The 19,475-nt window shown below is 44.3% G+C and overlaps 1 protein-coding gene across 2 annotated transcripts in view; it reads right to left on the bottom strand.

The window, feature by feature from the left end:
• The window catches only part of mcf2a (MCF.2 cell line derived transforming sequence a), a 35,905-nt gene that overhangs the window by 3,259 nt on the left and 13,171 nt on the right, over positions 1–19,475 (bottom strand). For both annotated transcript variants that reach the window (XM_066715161.1, XM_066715162.1), the window contains 25 exons: positions 18,184–18,303; positions 17,603–17,719; positions 16,923–17,072; positions 16,456–16,580; positions 15,898–16,012; positions 15,461–15,580; positions 14,895–15,086; positions 13,625–13,816; positions 12,917–13,088; positions 11,953–12,041; positions 11,588–11,673; positions 11,334–11,400; positions 10,994–11,109; positions 8,412–8,481; positions 8,069–8,161; positions 7,519–7,611; positions 5,131–5,256; positions 4,698–4,919; positions 4,364–4,456; positions 4,148–4,226; positions 3,821–3,884; positions 2,644–2,753; positions 2,328–2,440; positions 533–648; positions 75–175 (listed from right to left, as the gene is read on the bottom strand). In XM_066715161.1, the coding sequence (XP_066571258.1) occupies positions 75–175; positions 533–648; positions 2,328–2,440; positions 2,644–2,753; positions 3,821–3,884; positions 4,148–4,226; positions 4,364–4,456; positions 4,698–4,919; positions 5,131–5,256; positions 7,519–7,611; positions 8,069–8,161; positions 8,412–8,481; positions 10,994–11,109; positions 11,334–11,400; positions 11,588–11,673; positions 11,953–12,041; positions 12,917–13,088; positions 13,625–13,816; positions 14,895–15,086; positions 15,461–15,580; positions 15,898–16,012; positions 16,456–16,580; positions 16,923–17,072; positions 17,603–17,719; positions 18,184–18,303 (2,941 nt within the window). The remainder of the gene's footprint in view (positions 1–74; positions 176–532; positions 649–2,327; positions 2,441–2,643; positions 2,754–3,820; positions 3,885–4,147; positions 4,227–4,363; positions 4,457–4,697; positions 4,920–5,130; positions 5,257–7,518; positions 7,612–8,068; positions 8,162–8,411; positions 8,482–10,993; positions 11,110–11,333; positions 11,401–11,587; positions 11,674–11,952; positions 12,042–12,916; positions 13,089–13,624; positions 13,817–14,894; positions 15,087–15,460; positions 15,581–15,897; positions 16,013–16,455; positions 16,581–16,922; positions 17,073–17,602; positions 17,720–18,183; positions 18,304–19,475) is intronic.

Here is a 19,475-nt window from a genome sequence, read left to right as displayed (position 1 = left end):
GAAAATTAGGCTGGAATGGTGACAGATTGTGCTGTGGTTTGCGTTTTCTTAGGCTGCTGTTATGGCCTCCTCACCTGCAAGTCTACCTGAATGTGCCCTGCTCTCTACCAAGACCTCCTGCAGGCTGCTGCCCGGGATCCTGCCTTCCTGCTTTCGGCTCAGATTTTTCACTAACCTGGAACCAACAGAGAGAGAGAGAGAGAGAGAGAGAGAAATCTAAATTGTGAAGCTATCTCACATACGATCCCTCCAAAATCAGGCTCCGTTCTACAGGGGAAAGTGAGGGGCAACAAACAGGGGTACAAACTGTCAAACTGCCTTAGTGCCATCCCTTCATGTGCTGAATAAAATTAGTCATGGTGGTCAACCAGCCCGTGATTCAATACAGTCGAAGAAGCTGCAAGGAGAACCTTTGTAAGAACACCCCATAAAATACATCCGTGAGCCTCCTGAATTTCTCATTCTCCCATTCAGGGTTTGGCTCTGTGCCCCTCTGCCCATCTGTCCTGTGCCCGGTCAAGTGCCGACTCACCACTGCCCTTCGCTATCCTCCTGCACCAGCTGGATGATGTCGCTGCTCTTGATGATGAGGTCATCCAGCCCACGCCTCCGTGGCCAGTCTGCCACGGCCCTGTACCTACCAGGAGCCTGAGAGAGGGGAGTGGCACTCGATTAGGACACTATGGGCTCGGGGCAACGACACAGGGCTGACCAGCAGGGCTCTCCCAAGGAATGCAGAGCCAACTAGATACATCAGATGGCAGGTAAGAGGCACTCTAAGTTTAATCTCAAATACTATCTTCAAGACGTGACAGGAAATGTTCATGAGGGCACAGTACGCCTGTTGCACTATTTAGGGAGAATTGTGTAGATGGATAGAAATAATAGGTTATGAGTTCTATTATTTTTAACGTGTGACTTTTTTCTCCATGTCTCACTGTATCGCAGACCTCAATATATCATGTATTTATATTGGACCCCAACACCAGCGATATATAAAAGGGGGTGCTGTATATATTATTAGTTTTTAATACATCGACATCAGACATAAAGGAACATTCTTACTAGAGATCGAGTAAATAATAAGATAGTGTTAAGTGCTGGCTGGACTAGCTTAGGCTTTATAGGCATTTTACACAGGTCAGGTTCTCCTCAGGTTCACAAGACCTCCTCAGTGCTCAACACTGCCAATCAAACAGTGGCAGGTTATAGTGCACGAAGCACAGATTCTCTGCATTTTCTCCCAGCAGGGAGCTCCATTGTTATTGTTGTTGTTTTTAACTGTATTTAAAAATGCCCTCAAAAGTGTAACTTATTTACTGCGTATAAGTATTGCAATACAAATCACAGCCAAAACACGATGTAGGAATTTTATCCAACATTGTCTGAGAAGTGCGTGTTACACTAATTTTCTTTAGATTTGTTTACTGTGATCTGTGCTCCCCTCGCAGCCCACTTGGATATCATCAAGCAAAACATTTCTCCAATCAACATCTTCAGCAAACATTGTAATTGCTTTAATTTAGTTACTATTATTAATTTTGAAAAATGATTTAATTTACTTAAAAATGGGCCTCTCTGCCATAGTATACAGTAATCTTCAGTCATGACGAAAATAAACACTAACCAAAACCATGGATACTCAAATGCAGCACATCTTTCAAATATACTTTCTGTTGGTTATGAGGGTTTTAGTAAAACACATTTTTATTGGTTTATGAGCCCTATGTTTCTCAGTGGGAGTGTTTTTTTGGTTTTACCACGGTAGTAGTGTGTGCAGTGCTGCTGTGCTGAGAATCACTGTGGAGTCGAAAGCTTCCAGCGAAAACTAAAGCACCATAACTATGGTTAGAATTAAAAAAAAAAAAAAAAATGGTGAATAAATATAATAGCGACTGTGAAACCAAATAAATATTTTTTGTCTGAAGTCTCACAAAGGATTTTATGGTAATTTGAAAAAGAAAATGTAGCCAACAGTTTGAGAAATTATCAGTGCATTATCATTGTTCATTCCTGCCGATTGCCGATAGTTTCAAAAAGCTGTTATCGGTCGACCTCTAATTATAACATGAAGGCTCCAAAATATAAATTAAAATATAGCGGCTTATATTACTTAGTGCCCCAGTTAAGCCATGGTGGGATTGTCTGAGTGAGAAGTACAATGCACAGCCTGCTGTACTGGATCACGGCAAGACACGTTACACCTGGTCAGCACGGTTTCAAAGGGATTTGCATCTTGTCCGATCAAAATGATTATATTTTGCCTTTTACCCAAATGGATCTGTAGAGCCAGGCCGTTTTGCCGAACACCAGCAAGACCCACTCACCAGCTGGAATCCCTCCTCCTCCTCGGTGTCTGAGGGGTTGGAGAGCTCATTGGTTCCAGACCAGTCCTCCAGCCCCTCGCAGATATCCACTGAGTGAGAGGCACCAGGCCAGCCTGAGAACAGGAAGATAAGAGGAGCAGGGTATGAAGAGAAGCATCTGTGTCCCTTCCCTCAGAAATATAATACTGTCATAGACATTTCTAGAGGAGTGTAAATATATTTAATATAAATAAAGTTTATTCAACCCTAAAACCTATAGATTCCTATTTAATTGCTCTCAATGCCCTTCCATCATTGCCGTGGGTATTGGACTTACTGCGGCGGGGGTGCTGGGGCTGAGGGGAGAATACAATGGGTTCCAGAAAGACAGGGCTGGTCCGGCCAGACTCATTCTCTTCCGAACTAAAGGACGCCCTCTGCAGCTTACTGGATGGAATGACACAGAAACAGGCTGAGGTGCCAGAGAGAGGCGTACAGGATCCCATTTTTCAATTCAAACTGTCCAGCAGTATGGCAAAAAATACTGTGAACAATACAGCATGAACAGTAACTTCTGATGAGACCCCTTTTTTCAGAAATAAAACAGAAAGGAAAAGGATCTCCTCAGAAAACCCGCTTCAGTATTTTTTGCCCAGGTGCTGTACAACCGTGCGTGTGAAAACATGGTCTCCGTTCATCAAGATCTTTGCATCAAAGTGCTATTAAAACCATATAATTGCGCAAGGAAGACCTAACTGTAAGCCACCCAAATGGTTAATGTCAAATCTCAAAAAGGGAGCCCCAAACTTAAATATGTTTTCTTGGCAAACTTATAAGAATAAAATAATAATAATTTTCTTTGCATGCAAAACAAATAATAATAAACAATGCAAAGGATTACAGATGAGTGCAAAAATCCTTGATACCATGTCTGAGGAGTGGTGTGACGATTTCAGCATTGGTTTTCTGATGGTGTATTAAAGTGCTTTTCTTTAACCAGGGGGTGCAATGACTGTCAGTATGCAAACACAGCCGCCATTCATCACCGAGTAACATCCCACAGCCATTAGCAGAGCGCGAAGCTGTTTTCTACTTATTTTGAACTGAGCGTCACTGGTGCTGGGGACTTCTGTGACGCAGACAGAGAAACACATCGGCAGAGAGGACGGCATAATCAAGTCTGGGCAAGCAACTCTTACTGATGGCCCTGGTCGCCTGTACCACCCTGCAGAACAGGCAATAAGACACTGCGAATGGGTCTTCTGCACGTCTAACACACCATTCAGCCTCATTTAAATCACACTGTACTTTTAAAGAAGTAATGTCAATTGCAAGGGTATTTGGTCTTGGTTTTTGTGATTAAAATATATATATAAATATATGTTAGAAATATTAGCCATCAGCTTTTTAAAAGTGGAACTACAGAGGACAGCATAAAACAGATGCCTTTGCTAAGCACAACAGGGAGTCTCCGGCAGCAAGCACGCCAACACGGAGTACACACACGGTCTCACCTGTCCGAGAGAGGCGGGGAGAGATGGATCGTGTCCGTGACAGGATTGGGATTGAGAGAGTCATCTGCGAGAGATGGAGGGAAAACATGCAGTAATGACAGGCAGACCTTGGGGTATTACACTGCCTGCTTTGTGAGTAGGAGAAACACACTTGAAACAGCGAGACACCTCATTTGGTCATCAGATGTACATACGACATTGAAAAAAGCTTCACGTTACTGCTTTCAATCAGCTGACTGCAGACTGCACTCAAGCAAGCATAATCATAGAACTATACACAGACATTTACAGAAATAAAGCTATGAAATGGGGAAAAAAAGTTTAAACCTCTGAGGAGTTTCTGCTGGTTGGTGAGGACTTTCCGGATTTCATTGAGCCAGGCAATCTTCACTTCAACTGAGGGGGCCTGGGAACCGGACAGCAGAGTGGGAAAGCAAACGTTACAATGGGATCACATGTACAGTTAGACCTAAGGCAAGACTGCGTGGTTTATACTAATTGCATGTAGTGAAGCAAGGACTAAACACACAGAGCTCCTCTCACCTGAACCACGTACACCTCCTCTCGGCCACTGTACCAGATCTCAAACTTCTTGACGTCTCCTTTGACATTCTCTGTGATCCCCACAGCACTCATCTACAAGAGGAAGAAACAGGAACACATCTCACATCCTGAGCACTGTATTCTCAACATGTTGAATGCGACAGTACGCATACAGGAATTCAACCTATCAGTTAAAGGTTACCCAGATAACACATAACCACATGCACAATAATAGCCCAGTCCAAGCCAGTCCCTTCAAGATGGTGCTAGTGTGTTCTCAATGGACAAGGTCTTTGCCCTGGGCGTGTCTAGCTCCCCCCGGGGCGTCTCTGACCTTGAGGCAGTGCTTGAAGCTGTAGGAAGGGGTCTTGTCGTATCCCTCTCCGTGCTCCTCTCTCCTCTTGCAGAAGAGCAGCGCCCTCTCGTGGAGGAACAGGTGTCTTTGCATGGGCTTGAAGCGGGCCAGCTCCTTCATCTTGGTGGGGCCTTTCTTGTGACTAATCCACACACTGAAGGAGCCCTGCATCAGCACCCGGCCCAGGTCACAGAGATCGCCCTGTTGGACATGATACACAAGGTGCATCAGGCACCAAAACTCCAGTGCTGCCTAGTGTCCACACAGCCTGCCACGATAACACAGAACACTTTGGCCACTGCTGTGTGAATATAGAGCGAACCGTCTGTCAACAATGTGCAGCTTACCAGTGACATAGACTCTACTGGTGACATCGCCATGTTAATATCACAGAGTACTGATGTCCACTCACCTCATACCCAGTAATGGCAATTTGGTGCATGGAGTCATTAACAGACTTGAGCAGGTCCAGCATGGCAGATAGCGCCCCCTGCAGCTCACAGACTCCCTCGCAGCCCACGCTGAACTTCAGCAGTTCCTGTCAGGAGACACACTGTCAGTCCTGGGCGGCTTCCATTCAATTCATGCAAAATGCTTGATACACAGCATAACAAGGCTGGGGTAAATGTTTATGTGGGTGGAATGTGGAAATTCCTGCAGAATGTCGTTCCTGGACTTATATTTTAAACCTGTCAAACTGATTAATAGCTTTTCCCTTTAAAAAGACATTTATGCTTTGGAATAAATGTTTGTATGATGACTGAAAGCAAAATTTTGTTTAAACATGGAACGAAAACTATACAGTGTTAGAGTAGCAGCTGCAAACTCTGTCCATTTGAGACGAGGCATTTCTCAAGTGCTTCCTTGGACATCTTACTACCACGAAGTTGCTTTGGAATAAAGTCAAAGAACTCTATAAAATGCTGAATTATCTACATTAACCTGAAGGGATCTGGTAGCCACTTACAGTGCATCCGGAAAGTATTCACAGCGCTTCACTTTTTCCACATTTTGTTATGTTACAGCCTTATTCCAAAATGGATTAAATTAATTATTTTCCACAAAATTCTACAAACAATTCCCCATAATGACAACGTGAAAGAAGTTTGTTTGAAATCTTTGCAAATTTATTAAAAATCAAAATCAAAAAAAGCACATGTACATAAGTATTCACAGCCTTTGCCATGACACTCAAAATTAAATTCAGGTGCATCCTGTTTCCACTGATCATCCTTCAGATGTTTCTACAACTTGATTGGAGTCCACCTGTGGTAAATTCAGTTGATTGGACATGATTTGGAAAGGCACACACCTGTCTATATAAGGTCCCACAGTTAACAGTTCTTGTTAGAGCACAAACCAAGCCATGAAGTCCAAGGAATTGTCTGTAGACCTCCGAGACAGGATTATATCGAGCCATGTATCTGGGGAAGGGTACAGAAACATTTCTGCAGCATTGAAGGTCCCAATGAGCACAGTGGCCTCCATCATCCATAAATGGAAGAAGTTTGGAACCACCAGGACTCTTCCTAGAGCTGGCCGCCCGGCCAAACTGAGCGATCGGGGGAGAAGGGCCTTAGTCAGGGAGGTGACCAAGAACCCGATGGTCACTCTGACAGAGCTCCAGCGTGTCTCTGTGGAGAGAGGAGAACCTTCCAGAAGAACAACCATCTCTGCAGCACTCCACCAATCAGGCCTGTATCGTAGAGTGGCCAGACAGAAGCCACTCCTCAGTAAAAGGCACATGACAGCTCACCTGGAGTTTGCCAAAAGGCACCTGAAGGACTCTCCGACCATGACAAACAAAGATTGAACTCTTTGGCCTGAATGGCAAGTGTCATGTCTGGAGGAAACCAGGCACCGCTAATCACCTGGCCAATACCATGCCTACAGTGAAGCATGGTGGTGGCAGCATCATGCTGTGGGGATGTTGTTCAGTGACAGGAACTGGGAGTGTAGTCAGGATCGAGGGAAAGATGAATGCAGCAATGTACAGAGACATCCTTGATGAAAACCTGCTCCAGAGCGCTCTGGACCTCAGACTGGGGCGAAGATTCATCTTCCAACAGGACAACAACCCTAAGCACACAGCCAAGATAAGAGTTTTCCTGTAGCCACTCCTTTGTGAATGTCCTTGAGTGGCCCAGCCAGAGCCCAGACTTGAACCCATTTGAACATCTCTGGAGAGATCTGAAAATGGCTGTGCACCGATGCTCCCCATCCAACCTGATGAAGCTTGAGAGGTCCTGCAAAGAAGAATGGGAGAAACTGCCCACAAATAGGTGTGCAAAGCTTGTAGCATCATACTCAAAAAGACTTGAGGCTGTAATTGGTGCCAAAGGTGCTTCAACAAAGTATTGAGCAAAGGCTGTGAATACTGATGTACATGGTTTTTTTTTTTTTTAATAAATTTACAAAGATTTCAAACAAACTTCTTTCACGTTGTCATTATGGGGTATTGTTTGTAGAATTTTGAGGAAAATAATGAATTTAATCAAGTTTGGAATAAGGCTGTAACATAACAAAATGTGGAAAAAGTGAAGCGCTGTGAATACTTTCCGGATGCTCTGTATATGAAGTGTCCTGATTCATAAAGTAATACTGCTGAACAGGTTTGCCAATGTTATAGATTGAATTTACTCAAAATGAGATCAGCATCCCTCCCACCTACAGAAAAAAACACCACCAAATGCCTCCCCTCAGTGCAAGTCTGCTGGGTGCTGTCTGTCTGAACGCATCAGGGTGCCCAGCTGTGGCCCCACTTGGTTCCCACAGCCTCGTGGGGATGGGCCCCCCCTACCTTGAGGAGGAGCTGGTATTTGGTGAGCCGCTGCACTGGTTTCAATAGGTAGGAATCCAGACCCAGTTTATGCTCCAGCCTCCTCTGGCACTCCTTCAAACAGAAACGGAGACAGCGAGAGTCTGTAGAGAGCAACTGATCCAGTAAGAAGGCAGAGTTTATGTCCAAAAAATGTGATATACTGTAACAATTGTACGTTGCCCTGGATAAGGGTGTCTGCTAATAAATCAAAACAGCCTATGTCCCATTTTAATACAAAAATTAGAACAGATGCTGGTGGCACCAGTAGGTGGCACTATTGTGCTGTGCCAGGTGTATAGAACAAAGCATTACAGCTCTAGAGCCAGAAAACAAAGAGCACAAAGCACAACAAAGCATGTTCTGTAGCACCTGCTTACTCAATGTGTGGAAACAATAACACCACACACTTGTAATTGGCAAGACCCCAGAAGTACCCTGCTGTATTTGTTATTAACAGTAAGTCTCTTGAATAAGGCACTAGCCCCTGAGAAGAAGAAGATGAGCAGTGAGAGGAGGCGAGGGGGGGTACCTGGAAGAAGGCACAGTCAGAACATTTTCTCCATAGGGACTCGGAGCGTGGCTTGTTCTGACAGTACTGCTCGTACATCTGGAAATTCTCCTTCTGGAAAAGACACAGAGAGCTGTGAGTCACTGCAACACAGCAGCATTCAATTAAAATCTAGGGCTGTGATGCAGTCAAAATTTTAACCCAGTGGCAGGTTTTTACAATTTATGTCACATCTGTGCCCCACAATGAGCAAAACCTTTGAACATCTGATTTAAAGGAAAGGAAACAAGTGTGAAATTTTCCCTTGAAACAATACCATCTTTCTCCACACAGACCCAGAAGTCTCCTCCCCTGATTCTCTCACCCTCTCCAGGAAGCAAGCTCCTACTCCCTCCGGGGTCTCCAGGCAGCCCTCCAGTTCCTGCAGGAAGACCCTGTGGATCAGAGGGCAGCGTCAGGCACAGGGACAGTGTGGGAACATACCGATAGCCCCTGTCACAGGCCCAGACTCCTGCAGTCTCCGGCACATACAGTGAGGGAAAAAAGTATTTGATCCCCTGCTGATTTTGTACGTTTGCCCACTGACAAAGAAATGATCAGTCTATAATTTTAATGGTAGGTGTATTTTAACAGTGAGAGACAGAATAACAACAAAAAAATCCAGAAAAACGCATTTCAAAAAAGTTATAAATTGATTTGCATGTTAATGAGAGAAATAAGTATTTGACCCCTTCGACTTAGTACTTGTTGGCAAAACCCTTGTTGGCAATCACAGAGGTCAGACGTTTCTTGTAGTTGGCCACCAGGTTTGCACACATCTCTGGAGGGATTTTGTCCCACTCCTCTTTGCAGATCCTCTCCAAGTCATTAAGGTTCCGAGGCTGGCGTTTGGCAACTCGAACCTTCAGCTCCCTCCACAGATTTTCTATGGGATTAAGGTCTGGAGACTGGCTAGGCCACTCCAGGACCTTAATGTGCTTCTTCTTAAGCTACTCCTTTGTTGCCTTGGCTGTGTGTTTTGGGTCATTGTCATGCTGGAATATCCATCCACGACCCATTTTCAATGCCCTGGCTGAGGGAAGGAGGTTCTCACCCAAGATTTGACGGTACATGGCCCCGTCCATCGTCCCTTTGATGCGGTGCAGTTGTCCTGTCCCCTTAGCCCCCAAAGCATAATGTTTCCACCTCCATGTTTGACGGTGGGGATGGTGTTCTTGGGGTCATTCCTCCTCCTCCAAACACGGCGAGTTGAGTTGATGCCAAAGAGCTTGATTTTGGTCTCATCTGACCACAACACTTCTCCTCTGAATCATTCAGATGTTCATTGGCAAACTTCAGACGGGCCTGTACATGTGCTTTCTTGAGCAGGGGGACCTTGCGGGCGCTGCAGGATTTCAGTCCTTCACAGCGTAGTGTGTTACCAATTGTTTTTTTGGTGACTATGGTCCCAGCTGCCTTGAGATCATTAACAAGATCCTCCCGTGTAGTTCTGGGCTGATTCCTCACCGTTCTCATGATCATTGAAACTCCACGAGGTGAGATCTTGCATGGAGCCCCAGACCGAGGGAGACTGACAGTTATTTTGTGTTTCTTCCATTTGCGAATAATCGCACCAACTGTTGTCACCTTCTCACCAAGCTGCTTGGCGATGGTCTTGTAGCCCATTCCAGCCTTGTGTAGGTCTACAGTCTTGTCCCTGACATCCTTGGACAGCTCTTTGGTCTTAGCCATGGTGGAGATTTTGGAATCTGATTGATTGATTGCTTCTGTGGACAGGTGTCTTTTATACAGGTAACGAGCTGAGATTAGGAGGACTCCCTTTAAGAGAGTGCTCCTAATCTCAGCTCGTTACCTGTATAAAAGACACCTGGGAGCCAGAAATCTTGCTGATTGATAGGGGATCAAATACTTATTTCCCTCATTAACATGCAAATCAATTTATAACTTTTTTTAAATGCGTTTTTCTGGATTTTTCTGTTGTTATTCTGTCTCTCACTGTTAAAATACACCTACCATTAAAATTATAGACTGATCATTTCTTTGTCAGTGGGCAAACGTACAAAATCAGCAGGGGATCAAATACTTTTTTGCCCTCACTGTATCGGAGCAACGCTGTCACCAGGCGGGCATCCTGCATTCTGGGCAGGTGTATTCGCAAAGGAAGGGAGATGAAAACATTGCTTTTGAAATAATGAAATAGGACCCCAAGTTTGAATGTAACCATACTCAACATGTTCCGGTCAACGTTGAAGAGAAAAAGAAGGTAGGCAATCAAATAAACAAATGTAAAATGTCTGTATCTGCATGGTAATTCCGCAGTTTACATTCTTAATTGTACTAGACTTGACGTGTTTACCATGACTTACATTGTCACAGATGATAGTCATGTATGTGTGTTTTAACACGGCTTATACACTTCTACAAGATCACAAGTACAGTGTGTTGTAATAGGCTGCTCCAAGAGTCATGCTTAATCAGCAGTAGTGTTTGTTCAGGGCATTTCATCATTTTTAATCTTAACGTACTATTTACTTTGACTGTCCCTGCCTAGAGATGGAAACAGAGTCCTTATCAGCAGTCCCTGCACTTATTTTCCTCTCATATTTTTCATGTGGGAAAATGTAGGCCACTGCACATCCCCTCCCAGTCGAGAGTTTTTGTTTAAACAGAGAGCAGTTAATCTTAGCAGAAAGCATGCACGTTCACTTGAGTATCGGCTGCTTATTGTTCCATTAGGAATCACTATTCCCTCTGCGAGTGAAAAATGAGTTTGGAACAATATATACCCCTTATTTGAAAAAGACAATTTGAGCTCCTGAGAAGCTCGAGCAGTAAAGACCTCAGTCAAGGGTACCAGGACTGGGCATGACTAAAGTAATGATGGTAAGTAAGTCATGAAAATAGACTTCTTTGAGGTGGCAACAAATCGTTTTTTGGTGGTCTTGCCTGCTGTGGAAGTTATAGATGTCTGGCATGTTTCCAAAGAGAACCTCCTTCTTGTTTCGCAGGACTGGAGGCATGAGGTTACACAGAGCAGGGTTGTCCATTTCATCCCGGTAACCCTGGGAGAAAAACACAGTAACAGAGACCAAACTCATGACAATGCGAAGCTTAAGATCTTCTTGTGCATGAAACGTATACAAATAGTTCTTAATATACACCACGTAGGACGTTTCAGGCACTCTGCTCTCTCTGTGCACCTGTGTCGGGTGACTTGGCTTGCCCTTATCTCTCCTGTACAGACTGGGAGTGAGGAGGGGCACCAGTAAAAACAAGTCTTCCTCACCAGTAGCACAGATAGCAGCTCATCCACGTACACCCGCTCCGTCTCTATCAGCTCCTTCATCACGTGGCTAACAGAGAGAGAGAGAGAGAGAGAGAGAGAGAGAGAGAGAGAGAGAGAGAGAGAGAGAGAGAGAGAGAGAGAGGGAGTGTAAAGAGCAAATGAGCCCCTCTCTTCATTACACAAGATGACAGTGAGCACAAACCAAGAGCCAGACGAGACGGCGAGTCAGACGGACAGAAAAGTGAGATTCTCACCGTTTAAGGAGGTCTGGACTGTCCTCTCCCTCCAGGCTGAAGGACAGCGAGCTCCGATTCTCCTGATAGTCATGCATCACCTCAATCTGAAAAACAGAGAAGGGAGACCCTGGCAGTGGAATGGTCCTTGTGAGGCTAAAGCACTGAAGCAGGAAGTGCTATTCTGTCAGTTCTAGAGTGTCTTTACAGTCATTCTATCCTGAGGTTCGGATAGCCCTGTACACTAAACATCCCAAATAGCGATAAAGAAGAATGATTTACTGAGGAAACTGCAGTTTAATTTTCCATAAAATATCAGTTTAAGCTTTAAACTTGTCACAGTGTGGCCTCCTTGCCAGCAGGGGGCACAATCCCAATCTGCTTACCTTCCTTGAATTGGGACTTTTCCTGGATGCTCTTTTGCCAGGTAGTGACAGGTCAAAGGAGAATTTTATGCTGGAGTTGAAGTCCACACCTGAGCACAAGTTGGAGCAAAACAGAGTGATTTCACAGTAGTACAGACACCTTAAAGGCCACACATATGAATCCCTGGACCACAAAAGTCAGTTAAAAAATCAGAAAGTGAACCTTGAAAGAGCAAATTAGCATCCCCAATTCTAAAATAAATTGAGAAACAGAATTACTATTTTAAATGTATATACACCACATTTACACATTTGTTTTCTCTAAACAGATAGAAATCCACAGGGGCTGATTACAGTAAAATGGAACTTAAAAGGTTTCCATCTAGTTGACATAATTGCACACCTGGGGAGGTGAAAAAAAACGAATTGATCTCTATGCACATTAACTCTCACTGCACCCTGAGCAAATACACAAACTTTGTATTTCATTAGTATTACATTAGCTAAGATAATGGCCTGAACACAATGCACCCTGGCACATGAGACCATGGCCAGAAGCGCTCTCGCTGCCTGGAGAGAATAGAGGCAAAAAGGCACAGCGGGGTCTTGTTTCACACCACTAATTAATAAGGGGGAGAGCCTTGATGAAATATAAATGGGGCACAGTTAATAATACAGGCAGGGGAAATGTGAGATTCTTGGAAGTGTACTGACGCCAATCAGGATCACAGACTCTGTGCCATGAGCCAAATGGGAATTTGCAGATAAGTACCCTCAGCTCAGGGCATTAATATATGACAGTCCTTCCCCTGTACTCCTCTACTAACCAGTTGCCCATCTCAGGTAATTAACAGGAGCCACAGCACGACAAATCTCTTCTGGTAGTCTTGAATTGGCTGATCATGAGTGTGAGTGTGTTTGCACGTGCTGGGTAAGACTGGCTGTGCGACTTGGGCCCAGGCCGTGCACAGGCCTCTGCTCTCACCGTGTTTGGGGGAGAAGAGGGGCGATTTGGAGCGTGGGGGATTCTCAGGGCGGGGGGCCACCAGCTGAACAGGCCTCACTTGCTTGTCTGCCAGCTTCCTCAGACAGGCCTGGCGGTTCTGGATCATCCCCCGCACGGCGCCCAGCTTGTCGTGGGTTACAGTGATTTGCGTCTGAGAGAGAGAGAGTGAGAGAGCATCACTAAAGCACTATGGCACAGATGAAGGGTCCTGCACTGTGACACAATGGGGGTAATGCAGACACAAACGGGACAGTGACACGCAAAAACACGGGGCTCCTACAGGTACACAACATCCGGTTGGCAGGCCTCACAATGCGATCCTATCCTGCAATGAATGACGGAATAACAGCGAGTTAGCAATGAACTGGAGAGAAAGAGAATGTTACCAACAGGAGTTACAGAAGAGTGGGAAAAAAGAGAAAGAAAAGATAAAGAGTAGGACCGGTCATCTGGACTCTTTTGTCCAAGAATTTAGGATTTCTAATTTGGATGAACAGGAAGAGTAGGGGAATACGAAACTAGTGTGTCATTTCTCAGCAAAAAGGATTGCAGACATGTGGATTATCTGCGTGGGGGGGTTGTTGGAAGCTCAATGCAGGGGTTAGAATGACGATGCTGAAAAAGCAGGGGAAGGGCGAGATATTTATCATGTGACTGTGTGTTTGTGGAGAGAGGGGATGGGTTTACCTGGAGTTGGGGCGTGAGAATAGACTCAAACTCCAGAGTCAGAACCTCAGGCCCAGTACTCAGGGGGGGCGGGGGGGCCTCCAGGAACCTCTCGATGTCTCTCAGGGCCGCCTGCGCCCCCTCCTTTGACTGGAACTTATCAACCTGCTGATTGGCCAATAGGTAGGCACCCTCGTCACACCAGCGCAGAGCCTGGGGCGGAGACAGACAGACAGACACACCGACAAGCAGGAATCTCAGGGACAGACGTACTGACATGCGAGGCTGCATTGAGACCTTGAGAAGAGAATAAGGGGCCACCGAGAGAACCTTGACCCAGATAGACAACGCGGACGGGCAGAAGACAGACTGTCAGACAGAGGGGCAGACAGACTGCATGCGGTGGAGCAGGATAGAAAGCCAGGACCCTTGACAAAAACACAGACTGGGACACAATCTTAATTTGTTTGATATTGTTTTGCTACTGCTGACAAATACAGGCAGGAAAACTGGGAAACAACATTATATAATTTATTTTTCCCCTAACAAATAAAAAATGCATGTTAATTATTTTTATATGCACATTCATATATCATGTTTTATGCCCCACTTTGGTGCAGTGTGGATCGAGGCTGCTGTGTGTGGGCCACTTGCCATTTCTATTTATCTGGCACCACAGCTGTAAAAAGACACATTGAAACAGCTCCATTGTTACACAACACCCACGAGGAAACACGTGGGTCCCTGATTTCCATTCCCCACTCCCAGGTTTCAATTTCAAACAGAAAGACAGAAAGTTGAGACTCAAGGACTAATAAATACAAGATTAAATAAATGTTAAACTGACATTTTGAGAGCTGAAAACCCCCCAGAGAAATTGGTAGCAGGGAAAACATGTCCTGATTTTCGTTTTAACTTTTAAACTTTGTAAGCTGGATTGGTTTCCCCATGCATATTCAACACCTCCCAGTCATTTTTTAAAAATAATTTGTATCTTCTGATTTAGCATACATTAATCTTGCTTGTCTTTTGATTTATTTTTTTGTGTTTACTCTACCTTCAAAATGTAGCCAGATAAAACAAGCCAAAAATGTACACCTCTGTTCACAAACACTCAAAATTTGGACTTGCTCAAGTGAGAAGGAGAAAGCAAGTGTTTCAAGCATTTCAGTAACTAATTGTGCCATAGCTTATAAGATATTGGGTAGGCTTTATTGTTTTTCTCTGCTTTTGACACCAATGAACAATTAACTTGCATTTTTAGGATCTTTGCCATGGTGCCATACTGTACCTCCTCCAGCTGGGAAAGGAGTTCTCGGGCCCGGATGAGAGATGCCCGCTTGGCTCTGAGGGCAGCAGTGAGCATGTCACAGAAGTGGCGCAGCTCATTGCAGCGCTGGCAGATTAGTGCCAAAGCGTAGTGATGGTTGGCAGCCAGCTGGTGCCCCTGGAGAATGATGATCTGTGCACGGCCCATCTCGTCCTGTGGGCCAGAGGGAAGGCCACATTCAATCCCAGCACACCCTGCTCCATATTCAAAAAATGCTTCCTGACGACATTTTTTGGGGGAAAGGACCCTGATGAAAGTTTATCCTGGTAAATCTGCACAGCTTTGTGAAGCATCTGTGGCCTTGTAGGGTGGTGTAGAATACCTGTCAGTGCCTGACCCTGATCTACTGCACTTTTTTTCTCTGTAGATACGAAGACTCCCATATGCATATCAGTTTTAATTCTAATACAGCAACATATTTGCAACAACAGCTCCAAGTCTGAAGATGTTATGCACTGGCTGAGCTCTGTGTTAAATGGAAGGTGCTGTAAGGACTATCTTGTTTCACAGTGGAAGGGGACAGCTACCTGTGCTCTGGCCTCCAACGTGTCCAGGTCTTTAATGAGCTGCTCGGTCTGGGCCACACTGGTCCCCGCACCTGAGATTTCCCTCTCCTGGCCTGTGAGCTGCTGCAGAGATGACTCCAACTGTACAGAGCGAGAGAGGAAGATAAGAGCCCCAGAAAACACACACGCAACACATCCTAACAGTAGTTTGCATTGCATCACCGAGGCACGTAAATATCTGTATTGACTTGTTTGCATGTAATGCTATTTATGTGGTAGGCTTAAAAACCAAATCACTTTTTTCTTTCAATACCTTTCTGTCCCAAAATTGAGAAAAAAATGAGTGTCTTTTATTTTCTGTTTGCTAAATTCTGCTGACCGAAGTGTCCCAGAGGAGAATGTAGTGTATTTATAACAAAACAGCACAGTCAGCTATGCAGACACCGACTCCACTCTACCTCATGGAAGTTGTTCTCATAACTCCAGAGCTGTAGGTACTGCTGCAGTTTGAGGTGGTGCTTCTCGAAAAAGCCGTCAAACGCCGTCTCCATATCGCGGAGCTGTGCCAGGAGTCTGTGGAGAGGGGACAGGCACTTTAGTCCCTCAACACCAGACATTTTATTACACTTACTTTATACGTCATATTTTATTTTATTTGTTATTAAATGCCTGTAACTGCCACTGATTATTCTTTTTATATAAGTCCAGTCATTTCTTAAATCAGAAAATCGTATCAGAAGATCTGCACAGGAGATAGAAAGATAACATTATCAAACTCTGAGTTGACTTCAAACTCTGAGTTGACTTCAAACTCACTCAGTGTAACCTGGTTATATATATTGACTTATATATCTATTATTCTGAAGAGTTCAAATGACAACAGATCCCTACAAAAGTGAAGATGCCCTCCTGTCAGGGAGCATGCTGCAGTTCACCAAAAGCATAAGTGTTGTGGGGGGAAAGGACTGGCACAGTCAAATATCATCTCCACTTCAGTAATCTTCAGTGGCCTGCACCTCTGCACTGTTTCCCAATCCTGACTGACATCCCACTTCTGTTCCGAATCTGCTTCAGCCGTCCCAGATGCTTCCAGACTGGACAGCAGGTGGCACCCTTCCCTCATCACTGACCGGATATCATCCTGAGAGAGGTGGGGAGCCAGATCAGAGATAAAAAACAATAAACATAGCCATAAGACTCCTTAACAAGACATAAACTTAATACCGAGCCTCCCTCACTCAATTCCATCCAATGTGCTCCTCCCCCCCACACACACAAACAAACACACAAATTAAATGTATTACTATCTTTTATTTACATAAGAAGGGTGAACTACCATGCTCAAAATACTCTGTACCATCAGCTTATATGAGGACTTTTTCAAAATATAACATTCAAGTCAACCGAATGCACCAAACAAAACAGACACCTTAAAAGTCCAGGCGAAGGCATTTAACTTCAGCACAGTGTCACGCACTCATACCTTCAACTGTCTGTACTTGTCGGTGTGGGACCTCAGGAGATACTCGATGGAGTTAACCTCATCGGGCAGTTCCGTCTCGGCCAGTTCTGTACCGAACGCCTGCAGCATCTGTGCGATCTCCTTCACTGTCACTGCAAAGCTCTCGATGGCCTGCAGGGGGAGTAAGATACACAGAAGGTCACAGGGTGCCTCCACTGACATGTTTTAAGGACTCACGCAGGCTGTCCTGTCTGTGTGAGACACTATTAGATGTATATCACAGCCTTCCAGCACAGACAGAAGGAGTGCACATACCTGTTAGTTGGAATTATGTAAAAGAGCATTTTCATGACTTTTTTTTTTTTGGCAAATATAACATTCTACATTGAGAATTCTAGATTCCATGGTCTCCTAGCAACGGCAACATGCAGGGATATGGGGGCGAAGAGGCAAGCTTCACTAGAGTAGGGCACTTTAAATAATCTGGGGAAAAAAGTAGGCCAGTTTGTTAAAGCAGCCATCCCCGGGCAGTAACACGTCTGTTCATTTTTGATAACGACTTAAACTACTGCGGTTAAACACAAAACATGGATTGGGCACATTGTGTGAGTTATGGATGGATGGCACACACTTCAAGCTTAAAGAATGGTGGTGATTTGGACGGCAGCGCTGTCCACCAGTGGTCAGCGGGTGAAGGGTACCGTGCGGAGGACGATCCAATCACTGTGGCAGTACTCCAGAGTGCCGCCAAACTCTGGGGTGAGCTGATTCTCATCGATATAGCGCAGGAGATCAGTGACGGAGCTCAGCATCACCACCTGACAGAGAGAAAGGGAAACCAGCGCTGTTTCATACACATCCAAAGCTTCAATTCAATCACGGATTACAATTCATTAGCCTACAGTCCTAGCCTAGACTAAATATGACCCTATAATATAACATTTTTAGTGCAAAGTCTAGCACAACATGATATTCAATAAAACAGCCTAAAAGGTCATTTCTAACTTTAACTACCTCCCTAATTAATGCATTCCATTGTAAAATGTTCTCAGTTTGGAAAATTAGATATTGCTTTTTCTTTTTTTTTTAATCTTGACATGTTTCTTCAACTCTGACTCAAATTAATTCACAGATTATTCATTAATTACATTCAGGCTCTAGATTCTGAATGGTGATACAGAACTGCAGTGACAAGCTGAGAGACTTCATACTAAACTGATACTGGTATGGTGGGTAAGGATGACCTGTTAATCCAAAGGGGTTACAGAAGTGTCTTTCTTACGGGCATTTTGAGCATGAAATCCTCCTGGCTGAAGCGGAAGCCGATGTCAGTGACAGTGCGCTGGAAGAAACTGGTCGGCCGGAGCACCAGCACCAGGTGGAGGTTTCCTGGGAAGGAGGCCTGAGAAGAGGAGAGAATGGAGGCCACACATTACAAAACTCTGTCACCACACTGTCCCCACGGCCAGGCACACAGCCTTGGAAAGACTATTTTTAATCTTTGCTCTGATTATTGGTTCTGCCCAGCCTGGATTCACAACTGAGGAGGGTTCAAGCTTCTAGAGAGGAAAATCCTTATTACTGGGTTTTTAGTCACATTTTTTTATCTCTCTCTCCACAACTGAAAAACAGCCACTGCAGTGTCTTCCCTGACAAACACCAATTAATTATATTGTTATACATATCTGCTATACACCTTGTGCTGCTGCAGAGGCTGCACTGTCTCACTGCAGAGTTGTGGAACAGGAATACATTAATTTTGTGCAGTCTATCACTATGGATGCACAGGCAGCAGCTAAGCATCCAACTGAAGATTATTAATGTGGATTTAAACTAGTCTATACCGTGTAACTACAAATGCAGTTAATTCACCTAGCAGGGACAAGCTCAAGATAACAGCAAAGCTTTTTAAAGTTCTGCTGAAACAGCTGGATTAACACAAAGTACTCCTGTTTAGGTTTTACTGCATACATAAGGAATGTCCTTCCATCAATTAAAGGGTGTTAATAAAGTGATTGACATCTCCACAGCCTCATAGCTGACCACAAAGCATGTCACTCTTCTTCAGTCAGTCAGTCAGACCAGACTGTTCCTCCTGCACAGCACACATAGTGGCACAGCAATTCTTACATCCTGAGGAATGTATAGAAATAATAACTTTACTGTCATTTATTTGGTTGTAAGGATGTCAAGGACCATATCTGGCAGCCAGGGGAATAGAAAGTTAACCGCACTCTTTTTTTAACAAGTATAAAACAAATGCAAAACGTTACAAAAACAAAACCTATTTAAAAACATTGTGCATTACATTTCTGGAATATATTTGTGACGAAGGGTAACATAAGTAAGTTTTTTGTTATTCACTTTAAATCCCGGTAAATCAAAACAAATCAAAACAAAAAAGGTAAAATAAGATGGTGAGAGATTAATGCACATTTCCCTTTGGATCAGAAGAGGTGCACGGAATTGTAATATTACCTGAACTAAGCCTACCCCTCGGGTTAGTGAACTGCAACCCCGCAAAGCTACAATATAGACCGGATAGCCGAAAGCAGTTTAATTAAAAATAAAAAT

Source organism: Amia ocellicauda, chromosome 10 (genome assembly GCF_036373705.1).
Source record: "Amia ocellicauda isolate fAmiCal2 chromosome 10, fAmiCal2.hap1, whole genome shotgun sequence".
NCBI classification, from domain to species: domain Eukaryota; kingdom Metazoa; phylum Chordata; class Actinopteri; order Amiiformes; family Amiidae; genus Amia; species Amia ocellicauda.
The sequence above is the reverse complement of the archived record's forward strand: the minus strand, read 5'-3'. Positions and strand labels throughout refer to the sequence as shown.